The 15,576-nt window shown below is 49.9% G+C and overlaps 9 protein-coding genes across 9 annotated transcripts; 2 read left to right on the top strand and 7 right to left on the bottom strand.

Annotated features, from left to right (window-relative positions):
• Positions 1-3: 3 nt before the first annotated feature.
• Positions 4-576, top strand: N7455_003681 (YjbQ family protein; the record flags this gene model as incomplete). Its single annotated transcript, XM_040958600.1, has 2 exons — positions 4-279; positions 418-576. 2 exons carry the CDS (start codon positions 4-6, stop codon positions 574-576), a joined length of 435 nt encoding a protein of 144 aa, XP_040810915.1.
• Positions 577-880: 304 nt separating this feature from the next.
• N7455_003680 (zinc-finger domain-containing protein) lies at positions 881-1,680 on the bottom strand (the record flags this gene model as incomplete). The annotated part of the gene is made up of 3 exons (XM_040958554.1): positions 881-1,009; positions 1,078-1,245; positions 1,336-1,680. 3 exons carry the CDS (start codon positions 1,678-1,680, stop codon positions 881-883), a joined length of 642 nt encoding a protein of 213 aa, XP_040810885.1.
• Positions 1,681-1,875: 195 nt separating this feature from the next.
• On the top strand, positions 1,876-2,822 carry N7455_003679 (uncharacterized protein). Its single transcript, XM_040958583.2, has 3 exons — positions 1,876-2,021; positions 2,076-2,420; positions 2,473-2,822. Exons 1-3 carry the CDS (start codon positions 1,953-1,955, stop codon positions 2,728-2,730), a joined length of 672 nt encoding a protein of 223 aa, XP_040810951.2. The 5' UTR covers positions 1,876-1,952; the 3' UTR covers positions 2,731-2,822.
• A 505-nt stretch (positions 2,823-3,327) lies between these two features.
• N7455_003678 (putative dephospho-CoA kinase) lies at positions 3,328-4,140 on the bottom strand (the record flags this gene model as incomplete). Its single annotated transcript, XM_040958637.1, has 1 exon — positions 3,328-4,140. One exon carries the CDS (start codon positions 4,138-4,140, stop codon positions 3,328-3,330), a length of 813 nt encoding a protein of 270 aa, XP_040810973.1.
• A 408-nt stretch (positions 4,141-4,548) lies between these two features.
• On the bottom strand, positions 4,549-5,693 carry N7455_003677 (DUF3431 domain-containing protein; the record flags this gene model as incomplete). The annotated part of the gene is made up of 3 exons (XM_040958611.2): positions 4,549-4,757; positions 4,816-5,258; positions 5,329-5,693. 3 exons carry the CDS (start codon positions 5,691-5,693, stop codon positions 4,549-4,551), a joined length of 1,017 nt encoding a protein of 338 aa, XP_040810878.2.
• Positions 5,694-6,165: 472 nt separating this feature from the next.
• Positions 6,166-7,242, bottom strand: N7455_003676 (lipase family protein; the record flags this gene model as incomplete). The annotated part of the gene is made up of 4 exons (XM_040958558.2): positions 6,166-6,465; positions 6,530-6,866; positions 6,929-7,094; positions 7,161-7,242. 4 exons carry the CDS (start codon positions 7,240-7,242, stop codon positions 6,166-6,168), a joined length of 885 nt encoding a protein of 294 aa, XP_040810974.2.
• A 1,047-nt stretch (positions 7,243-8,289) lies between these two features.
• N7455_003675 (cleavage and polyadenylation specificity factor subunit 5) lies at positions 8,290-9,322 on the bottom strand (the record flags this gene model as incomplete). The annotated part of the gene is made up of 4 exons (XM_040958635.2): positions 8,290-8,582; positions 8,650-8,897; positions 8,956-9,207; positions 9,282-9,322. 4 exons carry the CDS (start codon positions 9,320-9,322, stop codon positions 8,290-8,292), a joined length of 834 nt encoding a protein of 277 aa, XP_040810886.1.
• Positions 9,323-9,953: 631 nt separating this feature from the next.
• Positions 9,954-13,549, bottom strand: N7455_003674 (uncharacterized protein; the record flags this gene model as incomplete). The annotated part of the gene is made up of 2 exons (XM_040958571.2): positions 9,954-13,043; positions 13,112-13,549. The coding sequence occupies 2 exons, from the start codon at positions 13,547-13,549 to the stop codon at positions 9,954-9,956; spliced, it is 3,528 nt and encodes a 1,175-aa protein (XP_040810883.2).
• A 541-nt stretch (positions 13,550-14,090) lies between these two features.
• N7455_003673 (putative BYS1 domain protein) lies at positions 14,091-14,564 on the bottom strand (the record flags this gene model as incomplete). Its single annotated transcript, XM_040958651.2, has 1 exon — positions 14,091-14,564. The coding sequence occupies one exon, from the start codon at positions 14,562-14,564 to the stop codon at positions 14,091-14,093; it is 474 nt and encodes a 157-aa protein (XP_040810871.2).
• Positions 14,565-15,576: the final 1,012 nt, after the last annotated feature.

Here is a 15,576-nt window from a genome sequence, read left to right as displayed (position 1 = left end):
ACTATGTCTTGGTCCCAGAAGACTTTTAGTCTCCCCTCTCGCAGCCGCGGCTCCTACCTTATCACCGACCATGTCCTCCAAGAGGTCCCCGAGATCCGCGACTACAAAGTCGGCATGCTGAATCTGTTCGTGCAACACACCAGCTGTGCGCTTTCGCTGAACGAGAACTGGGATGACGATGTTCGCGCCGATATGAGCGATGCGCTAGATCGCATTGCGCCTATGGATAAGAAGGGAAATCTGTATCGTCACTCTGCCGAGGGCGAGGATGATATGCCGGTATGTCTTTGGAAATAGCAGAGAATCAGGGATTTTTTAGTTAGATCGCTATACTCTCGCTTCGAGACTCCAGCTCTGACTAGCTTCCGCGATTCTTTTTATACTCTCTTTTCGAAATCAGCCACTAATGCACCACAGGCGCACATCAAATCTGCGCTCATTGGCGCTTCGATCAATATCCCTATCACGAACGGTCGATTGGCAACAGGAACATGGCAGGGCATTTGGTACCTGGAATTCCGGACCAGTCGGCACAGTCGCAAGGTTGTCGCGACGATCCAGGGCCAGAAGGCTTGACTGGATGGGGCTGAGCGCGGGCAATTGTGATTTATCTAGGAAGTCCCGGCTACGAGTGATGCAAGATAAAGAAAAAAGACAGGGACTTGGGTTGGCGAGAGAATCGACAAATGACCCAGATTATATGAGATCATCATATGGTAGTCGAAGTAGTACACACATTTTGAGGACAATACCATCATCACACACGATCGAAGGGCAGTACATCCATTCATCGATATTCTGTACACGGCCTCAGGCCCAAAACAAACTGGAAAAACGCAAATTGTGCAACGCCGATAAAAGGAAATCTCATGCTAGCCATCTATCGCTGCTCCAAGCTACCCTCTGTCACACGCTGAGACTCGTTGACCTCGGCGGCGTCACCGGTGGGCTCGAGGGGGTAGCTGGTGGCGGGCAGGGACTTCAAGTAAGCGCGGTGCTGTTCGTGGGCCTAGAGAGAGGTGTTAGCAATGATCCAATGGTAGCCGGTGGAAAGACGGTAGATATAAGTGCACATACAAAGGGAACACCGCAGTATCCGCAGGTAGCGATATCGGGCTTGTCGGTGTTGATGAAGACCTTGGGGTGGCCGAGAGGACCACCGCCACCATCACAGCTGACAACCTTGGACTTTGTCCAGCGGACGGGCTGTCTGTGAATGAGGTCGATAGCGGCATATGGTTGCGGCTAAAGAGTAGCAAGTTAGTTCTCAGTCCTTGATATATACATTGCCAACAGCAATTGCATAACCACTGCTATTTTTCAATGGATTCGCACCTGGGTCTCCATAATTGTCTGCTCAAAGCGAGGTCCGACCATGGCCTTCTCGCGCGGCTGCTGGCTGGCGGCCCAGGTGGTAGCGCGGTTGGGAGCCTGCATGCTCCGGATGCGCTCGCCAACCTCGGGGGCCTCCTGGAGAGTGCCGTCGTTACGCTGACGTCCAAACTCCTCGGTAGGCACGGCATTGGTTGCGGAGACGTTCGGGGCGGGCTTCCGCGGGGTCGGGTCATTGACTTGGATAGGGTTCTCGTTCAGACGGGGCACGGTCGAGGAGTATGCGCGGACAACGAAGCGCGGGCGGACCGACGCAAAGGTCACAAGTCTGCGGCCACAGGACATCATATTGGGCAGAATTTCCCCGGGGGTGGTTGGTTATGACAGAGGACAAAAAGAGCGTTTGGCAAGGGACCAGGTGCAAGTCGGCACTGAATAATCCGCGAGGTGTGGTTTGGTGGGTTCTCACCGCTTGCTGGTTCGAGATAGCTCCACCCTGCACTTTGGATTTTCTGCCGCATCATTTTATTTTGCGCCTCAGTCCAAGTGGTTTGACATCTTCCTGTCTCTTATTTTCAAATTGGGTTTCATATCCATTGAGATTTTACTTTCAACCCATCATGGCTGGCTCTTCCTCCCCGGCTGGAAAGCCTGAGAAGACCATGTCGTCAAATCTATTGACCATGAAGGTATGAATGACAGTTTTCTAATTAACAGCCATGCAAACTAACCCTATATCCCAGTTTATGCGACGCGCTGCAGCTGCGAAAGAAACCCAAAGCCCATCTTCCGATGCCAGCCCACACAATTCAAAGCGCCCCCGTCTCTCTACCGAGGCTGAGAGCCCTCGCACCTCGGATATGGATGCGATCGCCGCTGCACTTGCCGCTGAAGAAGAAAAGCGACAGCAAGCTGTCGCACGAGCAGCTGCAGAGGCCGGTGAGACACACTGGGTTCTGGATGTTCCTGCTACGCCCCAATCCACTCAGCAGCCTATGGTATTGGCGGCAGACTCGCTGGATGCAGATGACGATACCTACTCCGGTGGTCGGCGTGCGTATGGCAATTTCAAGCGCAAAGAGCGCAAGGTCGGTTTCCTTTCATCTCTCACACTTCATATTTTATACTCATTATTCATAGCCACAAACTACACCGCGAAAGGAGGGTAATGATGATGATGAGGACGACTACGATGAAGATGAAGACATAATCAACCCGTCGAATCCACAAGAAGTCAGCAAAATGATGGAAAAGGCCAGACTCAAGGCAGAGGCCAAAACCAGAGCAAACACACGACAAACGAAACTGTCTGAACTCACTAGTATATCTGGTTCTGGCCGGGGTTCTTTGTTGGGAGCCCCATCCTCTGACAAGAAGAAGAAGCGCAAGAGCTACTAAACGGATGATCTTCCACGACATATCCAACTCAGATCTTTTGATTGGCGTTTTAGCATAGCATGTATGGCGTATTAGGGTTCCATTAATCGATTCCTTTTCACTATCACCTGGTAATAAATGCCTAGCTTTTACGGGGCTCTTCCTCCGAACCCCTAATGTATCTCCCTGGTTATGGTCATTGGCCTTCAGTTCGGTGGAGTTGGATGTTTGGACGACAACTTTTCCCTCGCGTATACGTCGAGTGTGTAAGTAGAGCTCTAATGTGCACTATGGAAGTGGCACGCACTATGCAGAAACCGTTCATAGCTGCCTCTGGTCTGGCATAACCTCACTGTCCAATGAGCAAAGGTTCGTGGAACCTGTCTTTGATGGCATTATCTGTCCTTGGGTCATGTGTGAAAATTTGAACTTGTTCTCATAATAATAATCGATGTACATTGTATATACTAGGCCCTAAGCTCTGCTAAGGACCTCACTAAGTCTAAACTGACACTGCCCCGATAAAGACTAAAGATATAAAGACACAGTAAAAGGCACTACATAGAGATACCTAAGTAGCGACTAGTTCTTCTCGAAAAGAAGCAAGAAAAACCCCCCTCAAAGCTTCGCCTTCTCCTCCTGCTTCTTCTTCTCCCACCCCTTCTGCGTCGCAAAATTCACAATCAAGTTCCAAGCAGCAACCCCAAACCCAACCGGCGGCACAACCAGCAACGTCCAGGCCCACCATCTAGGACTTGACGCCGCAATACTAGTCATAGCCCCCTTCACAGCAACCTCCAGCTCGGCCTTATCGGCATCATTCCACACTACCACCCCGCGCCCCGTCGTCGTCCCCCGGAACTCCGCCTGCGTCGCTTTCGTCCGCACATCCCCCTGACTCCGGACCCGGTTTTCTGCATCCTCGGCTGTAAGATGCGCATCACGGGCGCGCAACCGCGCGGTTTGGATCTCAGGATCGTGAACACCGACCACAATCACTGTTCCGCAGATAAGATCCATCCCGCTCTCGAAGAGGAGAGGTACATCCAGGACGACTGCCCATTGGCCACGTAGGTAGTGGTAAATTAGGGCTTTGTAGACTTCCCACCGGACGGCGGGGTGGACGATGCCGTTGAGGACTTGTCGGTCGCGTTTGCGCTCTTCCGTGCTACCGAAGACGCGCCGCCCCAACGCTGGCCGATTCAGTGGTTTCCCATTTGTATTTGCGGGCGCATCGTCCAATAATAAGTCTGGTGTGCTGGGGCCGAAGTAGTTGACGATTGCTTTGTAGCCTGGGGTGCCGGGTTCGACTACTTTGCGGGCGAGGAGATCGGCATCGATTATCGGGAGGGAGTAGGGTGGTGTGGAGAGGATGGATGAGACAGTTGACTTGCCCGTTGCTATTGAGCCGGTGAGCCCGATGATCAACATTTTGGCTTTGTAAGAGAGAAGACAGAGAGCAGAGATGTCAAGTAAGAAGTTGAAGTTACGAATGCGGGGAGATGAAATTAGCCTCGGCTCCGCATAAAGCACGTCTTTATGTACGTTAGTTACATAGTTAGTTACATACATACTGTATTATGCAAGTAGGAAAATTATAGATTCTTCATATTCCAATCAAGTTGCTTTCGGTAACTAATTTGCTATATATTCGATTATATCATTTTGGGGGGAAATCCTTGCAATCCCAGTTGCGACGGACGGATATCCCTCGTGCACTTATAGATGCATCCTATAGCACTCCAATTGGAGAGCGCATATACGCAGAGAAAGATGCCCAACCCCAAGGCAGTAAAAAGGGAAGTCGGCTTATGTGACTGATTTCTTCAATCCATCAATTCAAGTTTCCGGCAATCCATGTGAGGTGTCTTGTGCTTGGCCCTTCCATCCAATCTCTGGCCATCCCTTGGGCAGCGAGGAGAATGGTGGCAGGGAATAACGGTCATCACAGCCACCTTCCCATGGGCAGGTCAAATCGCACAGTCCAAACAATTTGCAGTAGCATTCCTTCGCATTGGGGCAATGCACAGGGTCCTTTCCAAATATCACTGGGGAAATATGTCAGCTTTCGATCGGAACTCAGAGGGTTACAAGAAAAATACATACTATGCCATGAATATTCCATAATTCGTCCACTCAAATCATCCTCTAGCGGCGTGTCCGCCAGCCAGGTGCGGAAGCGCTCGTAGTCACTGCGCGGCCGTTCCAGCACCTTGGCGCGGGACACACCAAATTGGGCGCAGCATGACACACCTACCTCCTCCGGGACTGGGATCCCAGGGAATAGCTCCATGAATCCATTCTTGAAGTATTCACCGGCGTGTACGTTGCTGCGATGTGTGTCGGTGTGAGGACGGATTTCAATCGGGCATCCGAGGGTCCAAACACATCGTAGGTTGACGTATCCTTGCTCTTGTATGTATGGAATCTGGACGTTTCGGAGTGGTGGGATGCCGTCGTAGTATGGGTCGTCGTTGTGCCACTGGTAGCGTTTCGAGTGGATGAAGAGCATTGTGTCTGGTAGATTATCGTAATTGTCGATTATGTATCTGGTTCAACAGCTCGAGTCAGTATAGGGTACGAGGGGTAACACAATTTGCATGTTGGATCTAGACTCACGTCAAATACACCATCGACTCCCGACCTTTGTTGCGTGTCACCGTCAACGGCGCATCCTTGTCATCCACCACGTAGATACTTTTTGTCCAGTCGGGAAAGTATTCTGACAGCCATGACGTGTCATCACTCTTCATGCTGGCCACTACCATATCCTTGCGTCTCGGTACAGCAGGTCGAGCCAGCTCGTCTGGTTGTTTTGTTGATCCATGTTTCTCCGCATAGCTGCTTGTTTCGGTCTTCACGGGAGACTCCGTTGTGGAAAAGAATAAAAGGTACAAGGCGATAACGATGAAAATGGTAAGGAAGATAGCCTTCATCCGACTGCGACGTCGGGGACCTTGAGGCCCACTAGGAGCGAACAACATGTTGGATGGGAGGGCACTCTGCCCGAGTGGTCAAGTCATTGAGGGGGAGAGGTTGACGATCAACGGGAAATCAAGGCCCCGGGGGGGGGAGCTTGAGAAATTCGGGGACAAATAGAATATACTTAGAATAGTACTCAGATACTAATTCATGTAGTATCTGTGTAGGTAACCGTAATAAATCCTGCACTTGTCAGAGACATCTGGAGGTTGACGTGTCGCAAGTTGAAGTTCTCCACAACAGCCAAGCTCTATGTTTTGGTACTCCGTGTACATATAACAGCTTAATAGCTTCATAGCTTGCCATCTCACAATTATAACAGTTATAAAAGCTATAAAAGCTATAAATATATAAAATAAAGCTTATTTATAAAGTAATCAAAAGTAGATATGTTAATATAATGATATGAGATATATAAATTGGATTAATATGACCAAAATATATATACATCTGGTAGGTGTCTAGACATCCTGCCTATTGACATTGACTAATATATCCCAAATACCATCTATGCTCATCAATGCTGGGATCCAACGTCCCCGCATTTCCAGCCTTCGAGCCTACGCCTTCAATGATATCAATATCAGACGAGGTCACTGTCACGTCGTTACCAACGGTAATCCAGTACTCGGGACTGGCGTGGCTAAAACCAATATGGGAAGGTGGCACCTTAGGCACCAAATCAGATTCATGCGTCACTCGCCAGAAACTGCCCTGGTTGGTGATATATTCAGCCAGAGCCTCATTGCCCACCCGGGGCTGGCCATAGGTATACTATAATTTGTGAGCATGTACTATTATATCACGGATTGCGAAAATAATAGTGAATGGTACTTACCACGTTCGGTTCATATCCCGCATTTCGAAGTATAGTGCCTCCCAAGGCGGCAAGAGCTCCGCCAAAGCTGTGGCCTGTTACGACAAGAGTGTAGCCCGGGTATGTTGTCTGTGCGGCCTCGATCTTGGATGTCAGACCATCCGCGACAACCTCCCAGGATTCCAGGAACCCGCTGTGGGCTTCGCAATCACTGCAGATACTACTGGCATCGGTGAAGCCAAAGTTGATGTTCGCGATCCAAGTCGTTAGTGTGCGGGTACCTCGGAATGAGACGACGAGTAGCTTGTTTGTGTTGTCGACTGCGAAGAAGCCGGCGACATCGCCATAGCTGCATGATCTGATAGGTGTCACTGTGTTAGCGTTTTTTTTTTGACTTGGCTTTGGAAGTTGGTCTCATACTCATTAAACTCGTATAGAGTGGTCGTGTCAGCGGACTCCACCAATGGACAGTTTCCGGCCTCGCAAGATACCGCATCGCCGGTTGAGTTGTCATTGTTCGTGCAGTATGATGCCGCAGACCATTGAGAAAATAGGGTCAACTGATCAAGCACACTACTTGACACATCTGTTCGTTGGGTTAGTTAGTTACTGACATGTGAAGGAAAAAAAAAGCGAACGCGCGTATCCATACCTCGAGGGACCGAACGAGAGGGGGCAGCAACTGTCACTGCCGCAAGAGCAGCGATACCCCAAATCCGACCGAAACGGAGCATTGTGGAGATCTTTGGAATAGGGCTGTCTCAACGAGTGTGCACACACATCTGCGAACACATCTGGAGCCACGCAGACACGGCTGCCTTATGTATGCTCGACGAATCCATGCAAATCCGTATAGATCAAAATCTTTCACAAATAGCGGCATCTTCAAGGAGCGGGGTATAGCGCCCATTCTCTCCTAGAATTCAATCTTTTCCGGACTCAGCTATAGCTCCGGTTTCATGGCGCATGTGCCACGCGTGACCGGTGGAATTCCGGTGGGATCGGCATGGAATTCATGTAAAAGTTTGGTTCATTCGTTCCTCACCGGGAATGCAACCCCTGGTAATACATTGAATGGAGGATAGTTAATCTGCATAGTAAGACAGCATAGTATTCTTGGGGGTTAGTGCCAGAGTTAGTGCCAGAAGGAGCGCTTAATTTGTACCTTGTAGGGTTAATTCAACGGTGATCGTTTCCTCTTGCGATGTAAGTTTCCGTGAAGAGGAATATTGTGGACTCTCTGCATGTCGAAAAAAGGTACCAAGTAGATTGTAACGGTTGTTGATGTTGTTGATTGGCTTTCGCATTGGCACATTGCATGGTGGTCAGGTGTCATTCGATGATGATCTTATCTCATCTCCCGAGATCATGCTGATTGCTGATTGCTGCTGATTGCCCGAAGAAACCCCAGCCACTCACTTTCACTCGTGAACATGTACTCCGTATGTACTCCGTATCTATATGAATGTTTCAAGGGGCCAATATAAGCAATATGGGCAATATCGAACTACGGCAGTATTAAACATGATGTGATCATTAGAAGCGTAAAATTGATTTGACTGGCTGGATCCATTCCATTTTCAATGGGGAGGTTTTTTTTTGTGGCTTTTTTTTCCTTTTTTTCTCTCTCGAGGCCTCGAAAAGAATCCCATTATTGGTGAATCTCGTCCTCAATGCCAGTCAGAAACCGTATCTTGTTCATCATCGCTGCCAGTAAGGAACCTTGATCGGACTCAAAGTAGCCCTGGTCAGCGTTTCATTGTTCTTGGAATCACTCCCCACTACTGATGAGATTCGATCTTCATTCCCTCCTCAACGCCAGTCATACCGGTGTCCTGTCCATCATCTGCACCACCATTAACAAGAACCCGGGTAGGGATAGTGTAACCAGGAGGCAGCGGGGTGCCAGGAGTCACAGCAACAATGTTGTCGTTCTCATCGACCATCTCGAAGTTGTATCGAGATAGGAGATGCGGGATGGCAGAAAGTTGAGGGCCATAGCGAGCAGTGTTATCATACAGCTCGAACAGCGGCACGGCGAGAAGTTTCATGTTCTTCGGGACCGAGAGAACCTCTATAAAGATCGGGTAATATGTCAGCAATGTGAATTAGAAAGACCTCATAGTTGGGGTAGAACTCACTCTTCTTCGGGAGGCGAATGAAGTACAACTTCTTGCACTCCTTGGGGCGCGTGACATGCCCAGGAAGGAAAGGGTACATAAAAGTCTCAAAGTTGGGTCGCCACCATTGCGCAAGTGTGTCGCTGATTTCCCAGTCATCGTTAACACCTTCGCCGGAGAACTGAGATCCCACAGGTGCGAGGCGCTCATTCAGTCGTTTCTTGAAACCTTCAATTTCATCATCCTCGTGGTGCAGATAATCGCCGGGCCTGAAAACTTATTAGCCGTGGATTGTGAATCGGCGCAAATAAACCATAGAGAACTTACAGCTTAAAGAATGCATTGGCAATCTGCAGCATCAGCACATGGGGATGGTTGTGCTCGTGGCACACCAGGATTCCCTCGCAAGTGCGTCGCATTCCATGGAGACCATAGTGTTCTTCGAGGCGCTTCAACCGTGCCAGAACCGAAGGATCCTCTTCTGGTTGTGTCTCCTTGGTGCCAAAGGTGTAGTTCGACAGGGGGTACAGGCGAATAGTCTCCGGCTGCTGTGCCGTGAAGTCCTTCGGGACAATGGGCCTAGAAGTCATCGGGTCAGGTCGCTCTCTTCGAAAATCGAATTGTCAAATGAAGCATTTCAGATAAATACTTACGGAAGTCCACTGACAGGGATATCCTGCGTAGTAGTAGCCATGTTGACAGGGCGTTAGTTGTTATTGTGGCCAGGAATCCGTGGACGGCAGCTCTAAGCTCCTATATCGCTTATCGCTTATCGGTGTTGACCGCCTTCTACCGTATCTGTATGTACGGAGTACTCCATATGGAGGGATAATAATGATCTGAACACTTTGATCTACACCTGGGCAATCTTCTACTATAACGTTTAATATAATGTTACATGGTTAGCAGCCCGAATACACTCGAAACACTTGAGCTTAGAGAGAACCAAACAATAAGCATCATTGCATAGAACTATAGAAACTAGAAACCCTAATCCTAATATAGGGCCTTGATAGAGAGAGAATGCACCGCTGTAGAGGTAATATCAAACAGGCGTCATCAAACAGGCGTCATCAAACAGGCGTCATCAAACAGGCATCGAACAGGTGTCTTCTTCCTGATTGGGGAACTTCATTTTCTTTTCTTTCTTTCGAGACTCCCCAAGCTGGGAATACTATATCAAAACTTGTTTGAGCGTAATTTGTTTGATTATTGTCCATCTCTGGAACTTCACTATGTCATCCAATTGACAAACACCTCAACTCTCGGATTCATGCAACCATCCAGCCCAACACCAGACCCGCTCCACATGTATACTAAACCATTTATAGCTTGGCATCAAAATCCTCATACTCGCTCAAATCCGTGACGGGAACAGGGCCGGTGCTAACAGGCAAACGTGCCTTGAAGGTCGGCACATCGGTGATAACGACAGCTTTGGGGGCCTCGCCATTGCCATTAGCCGCACCCTGGGTGTCACTGCTAGAGCCAAGGCCCAGCTCCTTCAACTGAGAACTGAGTTTCTCCTCCAGTGTCTCGAGGACAGGCTCGATCTTCTGCTGTGACAGACCGTTCTCACTCGCCAGGAAGTTCTTCACAGCAAAGATAACCTGGGACTTGTCTGCCGTTGTCGCGTCAACCTCATCGAAGGCTGTTGCGAGGCGGGGAGAATCCACGGTGAAGTCGGCAGCTTCGAGGTGCTTAGTAACTACTTCGACAAGGCGTGTTCTCTGTTCGGCCGGTTTGGGTGCCTCAACCTGCGCGCCGGACTGAGCGTTCATGTGAATGGCGAGCTTGGCACGTGTTGCCGAAGAGGGGTCGATGTATTGCTGGTAGAATGCAACAAGATCCGCCTTGGTCAAGGTGCGCACATTGGCCGCGTCGGTCTCGTGCTGCAGGAAATCAAAGTACTCAGATCCGACATGCGACCAGTACCGGCCAGTCTCAGAGCTTAGGTTCTTGAGTTTCTCCAGGCGCTTGTTCACGACACTGCGCTTGTGACCCTCGAATTCTTCCTCGGGCATTTTCTCGAGGATGGGGCCGAACTCGCGGAGGAAAGTCTCAATGCGCGATTCGAGGTACTGTGCCGTGCGCTCACTTTGGATAATGACCCGGTAGCCCAGGGTGGTGGCGTTGTAGCGTGCGCCACTCCACACCACATATCCGAGCTGTTCCTTGCTGCGCAGTTGGTCGAATGCAGGTTCGTCAGTCAGCTGTGCGAACAACTGAAGCTTCGACCGCAGAACGTCATCGGAGAAGAGTCCAATATAGAGGTAATACTCAATGCAGTGGTTGACGTTGGCTGGATCCTTCAGAGATCGGGGGTAGACATAGTTGGCGCCGGGCGGCAAGGTCATGTTGCGGCGCAAGTACCACTGCGACGGAGGCAGAGGACGGCCTCCCAAGATCTTCTCAATAGAGTCCGTCATACGCAGGGCATCCTCCTTGTACAGGTTTCCATGGGCCAGGACTTCGATGTGGGTCTGCTCCAGCAATTGGGGGAAGAAGTTGACCACGTCATCGCACTCAACATGCTCCAGCTCCTCAAGATACTGCTCGTTGACCCAGCTGCGCTCGGCAAGAAGATAGCGAGTATAATCTCCGACCTGGTAGTAAGGCTGCTGGTACTCGGCATTGCGGAATGCGCGCGTCAAGCGCTCTTTGATAATGTGGAAGCGATCCTGGTTGATAACTAGTTCCCGCATGGTATTGAGTACTTTATCCAACAGAACGGACATCTTGTCGTTGTAACCGCTAACGGAAATATCCAAGCCCAAGATGTTCGCCGAGAGATGGTAGTCCAAACCAGCAAGCTCGGCGTCGTAGGAGTATTCATCTAACGAATCTCGCACCAACTCGCTGTACAGCTTTGTTTTGATGAGATTGGCGGGTGTAGCCCACACCAAAGGATTACGGAGCGTTACCTCGACTGTGGCCTTGGGCACCCAGAAGCGGTCATCCTTCTTGAACCAAAGGCGCACCCGGTCGTCATGACGAATCAGTGTAGGGGTGTTGGCTGGCTCGGCAACCTCCTTCTTTTCCACCGAGAGTCTGGTCGGCACAAACTCGTTCTTGTGAGGCATGTGCACATCGGAAGTACGGGTAGCCTCAGTCGACTCGAGAGCCTTCTGAAGACCGCCCAAGAATTCCTGTGGGATCTTCTCGACCTTGTATTCGGTACCGTACCACTTCTCCTTCTGGTCCCATGTACCCGGGAAATCCTGGGACACAACGACCAGGCGGAAGTTGTCGGCCCGCAGATAGCTCAGCGCCTTCTTGATCAGGTCAGAGTCAAATCGTCGCAACAAAGACCCGCTCAGCAGCCATTCACTAGGCAGTGACTTCTGCATAACGCTGCTCAAACGGCTGGTGAACCGACTAGCCGGGGTCTTCTGCTTGAACCGGAAATCGACCTCGGCAAGATTCTTCATCTCGTCGAAGATCCATTGCTCGGGCTCGCGTTGCTTGATCATAGCGATATATTCGAAAACAACGTTTGCAACCTCCTGGTATTGCTTCAGACCCTCGGGGGTCAGGCGCACCGAGATAGTGAAAAAGGCCGACCCAGCGCAGACAGGCATGGCGCCTGCAGATAGGCCATTGGCCCACCCCTTGGCCTTGAGGTAAGAAAGAACACTGCCCGGGCCCTCATGGCCAATGAGATGGCTGATATACCGGCTAGGCTGAGTGTCATGCAAATCCTCCTCATCAATGAAGGGGAAGTACATATCCATGGATCGAGTATCCATGACCGGCTTCACGAACACCTGGGTGCACATGTCCTTCTCAGTGAAGGGTTGAACATCATCCCAGCGGTTCTGAGCAAGGTTCTTGTTCTCGACATCAGAAAAGAGCTCGGAGACCCACTGCTCCAGCGTGTCCAGAGACTCCCGTCCTAGAACAACCAACTTCGCGCGGTTGGCTGAGTAGTGCTTCTGGTAAAACCGGATGAATTCACTGCGGACTTCCAGACCACGTTTCTGCGGATCTTCTTTCAAAGTTTGCAGATTACCGGTCGAGAAGTGGCTGTAAGGATGTTTAGGGTTCGAGAGCGACTTGTTCAGTTGCATCAAACGCCACAGGTCACTTTGAAGGTTCTTTTTATTTTCCGAATCCACCGCCTGCAACTCCCGTTCTAGGGTTGACTCCAGGAAAAGCGGAGCGACAAAGAATTGGGCAAACCGATCCAATGCACCATAGAGGGGCGACTTTCCATCTGAGCCATTCCCATTCGCCATGACGCCATTGTTATCATTTGTCTCGGCAGGGGTGCTGTCTCCACTGGATTTCGGTGCACTGGAGTCACCTGTGGCAGACACTTCAAAGAAGTAGTTCGTTTCGGTGGCGGCTGTGTAGGCATTTGACGAACCGGAGTGGGACGCTAGGTATTGGTTGTATGCATTTTCCTTCGGGTACTAAACAACACAGACCCGGTTAGCATTTGACCTCAGCTAGGAAGAGGGTGGCAGGGTTGTTCATTTACCTTTTTTGTGCCCATGAACAACAAATGCTCTACTGCATGAGCCATTCCTGGCATATCATCTTCATCGGAGAAATTGCCCACATTGACATTCACGGCCGCACTGGCCTTATCGGTGTCCGGGTCATGGACTAGGAGGGCCTCAAGCTTGTTTGGCAAACGAATCACCCGGTAAGAACGATCATCAAGCTCCGGCTTTTCCAAGTTCTCTGTAATACGCTCGATTTGAGACATGATCGGGGGTGTGGCGGTGAAGTTAAGGGTTGAATGGGAGGATGAACGGCGGGTCCAATGCACGGAAGAAAGAATCGGTAAAAGTACGGGCCGTACTGAACGAGGACTGGTCACAGTGATGCGTGACAACAAATCGGGATAAGGGCGGGTTGAGCTGCGAATGAGACCTTTGTGACACAGGTGTGCTGTAGGGGACCTTGGAGGCATTCAGTTGCCAAGGGGAGAGAGGCCAATGACGTGACTGATAAGGTCAATGTACTTGGGAATTCCAGGGAGGCCAAAAATGAGACGCGCTTATATATGTTCCGAGATATGTGTGGGATTATACACCAAATGGAGGTGGGGGGTTGAGGATATTGTAAAGTCAACTGAGGGACAAGGCGATGTTGATCAAGCTGGGCCTGGTGGAAATACTGCCCAGCTGCTCTACCGAGGCGGTGATGTAGCCCTAATATTAAGCGCCTTACTACCTACCGGTGGCGTATTTCTTACCAAGGCAGACTCCTGTCTATTCATGTCTACCATTGAATCTTTTTTTTTAAAAAAAAAATATATATATGCTAGATATATACCAAATATAAGATTCTTTCCGCATTATCATATTAGCTACATAACATGTCAGGGTCCTAACTGGTTCCACGTCGAAGCTCGTCCTCTTCCCCGCAGCTCGGCTGGTCAATTCACACGTGCGAGTGGACACTGCCCCCACCATGATATCGAACTATCACATAAATATAGAGCCAGGCGCTTAACACTCGGCTGAACAGAGGTTCAGGTCGATGCTAGTGTCCGAGTTGCAGTTCTTAGTCTGGCTGCCACCGGGGTTGACACCCTGTGCCCAGCAGATGTTCGAGCAAGTCGTGTCTGTGGGCCGCACGACAATCGACTTGCCGGAGAATGGGTCACCGAAGACATCTGACAGGTCGTACCACACTGTGCCTGGGTCCAGAGTGTAGGCAAAGTTGGTCTGAGGGCTGCCGTTGTACAAACCGTCGTCGACGGTGGTGATCTTCAGCGAGATGCCACCGGAGGCACTGTCGTGGTGCAGTGCTTCAGTGTAGCTGCCACCTGCCGGTATGGTTTGCTTGGGGCCAACGCTGCCACCAACGGACCATAGGTAGACTGGGAAGTCACACTGATTGGTCACGATAGCGTTGCCAGCGGCGCTGGCAAGAGGTGCCAGAGCGGCAACAGAGGCAATAACTGCAGTAGAGAAGTGCATTCCGGAGGCAGATTGAGTTGGTTTGGTATCAAGTAATGGAGTCTGTTTGAAATGATGAGAATATCTCTCTTGGGTAGGATTCGAGGCCTCTTATATAGTTTCTCTCCTGGTGGGTTGAACGATGCATTTCCACCCTATACCTAGTCCCCCTTTGATCCGAGTATAGATTTGAATCCTAAAGTAGTGTTGGCAATGGAAAGTATGACGATTTCACTCACAAAATCCAAGACATCTCATCCCAAATCAACCTATTGAAGCCCTGTCCACAGAGGCAGCGGTCAGGCCATCCATCACAGGACCAAAAGCAGGATATAGTTCGTAGAATCTTACAAAATCCCGACATTGCACGGTCAAAGAGTTTTCTAAGGTTGATGTTAGTGGAGATACGAGAAATGAAAAGAATCCATGGATGTAGGAAAAGAATACGATGTCTCAGAGTGCTCCGACCCGATCATTGGATGTATTCACTTATAGGCGAACGCAAACCATGGTGGATGAACATGATCTTTCCGATTATGCATGTCAAGTGTGGAGAGAAATAGAACAACCCAAGGGTTCTTCTTGCATAACGATGGAAGTGGCTAAAGCCGTGTGGTGCCGCGCTGGGGTTTCTGGGGTAAAAAGTGAGACACCGTTACATCCCACGGTATGCAGATCAACGCCACACTAGGAAATTAATTATACGATGTATGTACGTAGAGAGTCGTCTCAAATCAGGCCATACTCGCTTCTTTGTCATGTAGACCGCTAATACCCCGTGCTATGGTTGGTGATGTGTCACAGCAGTGAAGTCACAAATGTCTTAAATCCTAAATTCAAAAACTATGCTGGTATCACTCCTCGAGAGGTGGGGTCTTGCATCTGATATCTTCTTGACATCTTCCATCTCTGGTGGCAGTGGACGAGAAGTTATTGGAACAAAGATCGAACAGAGACATGTTACTATAATAGTTTCCTTGGTCTATTTTTATCTGCGGGGGACTTCGGGAATTTCCCTCACGGTTAAGCAATT

The sequence above is a fragment of the Penicillium solitum genome (genome assembly GCF_028829755.1).
Source record: "Penicillium solitum strain IBT 25940 chromosome Unknown utg000002l_segment0_segment0, whole genome shotgun sequence".
Lineage (NCBI taxonomy): Eukaryota > Fungi > Ascomycota > Eurotiomycetes > Eurotiales > Aspergillaceae > Penicillium > Penicillium solitum.
This window is presented reverse-complemented; position numbering and strand designations above follow the sequence as displayed.

Coding starts and splice junctions, on each gene's coding strand:
- N7455_003679 (XM_040958583.2), top strand. CDS start 1,953: ATGGCTGGCTCTTCCTCCCCGGCTGGAAAGCCTGAGAAGACCATGTCG. Junction 2,022..2,075: donor CAAATCTATTGACCATGAAG/GTATGAATGACA, acceptor CCTATATCCCAG/TTTATGCGACGCGCTGCAGC. Junction 2,421..2,472: donor TCAAGCGCAAAGAGCGCAAG/GTCGGTTTCCTT, acceptor CATTATTCATAG/CCACAAACTACACCGCGAAA.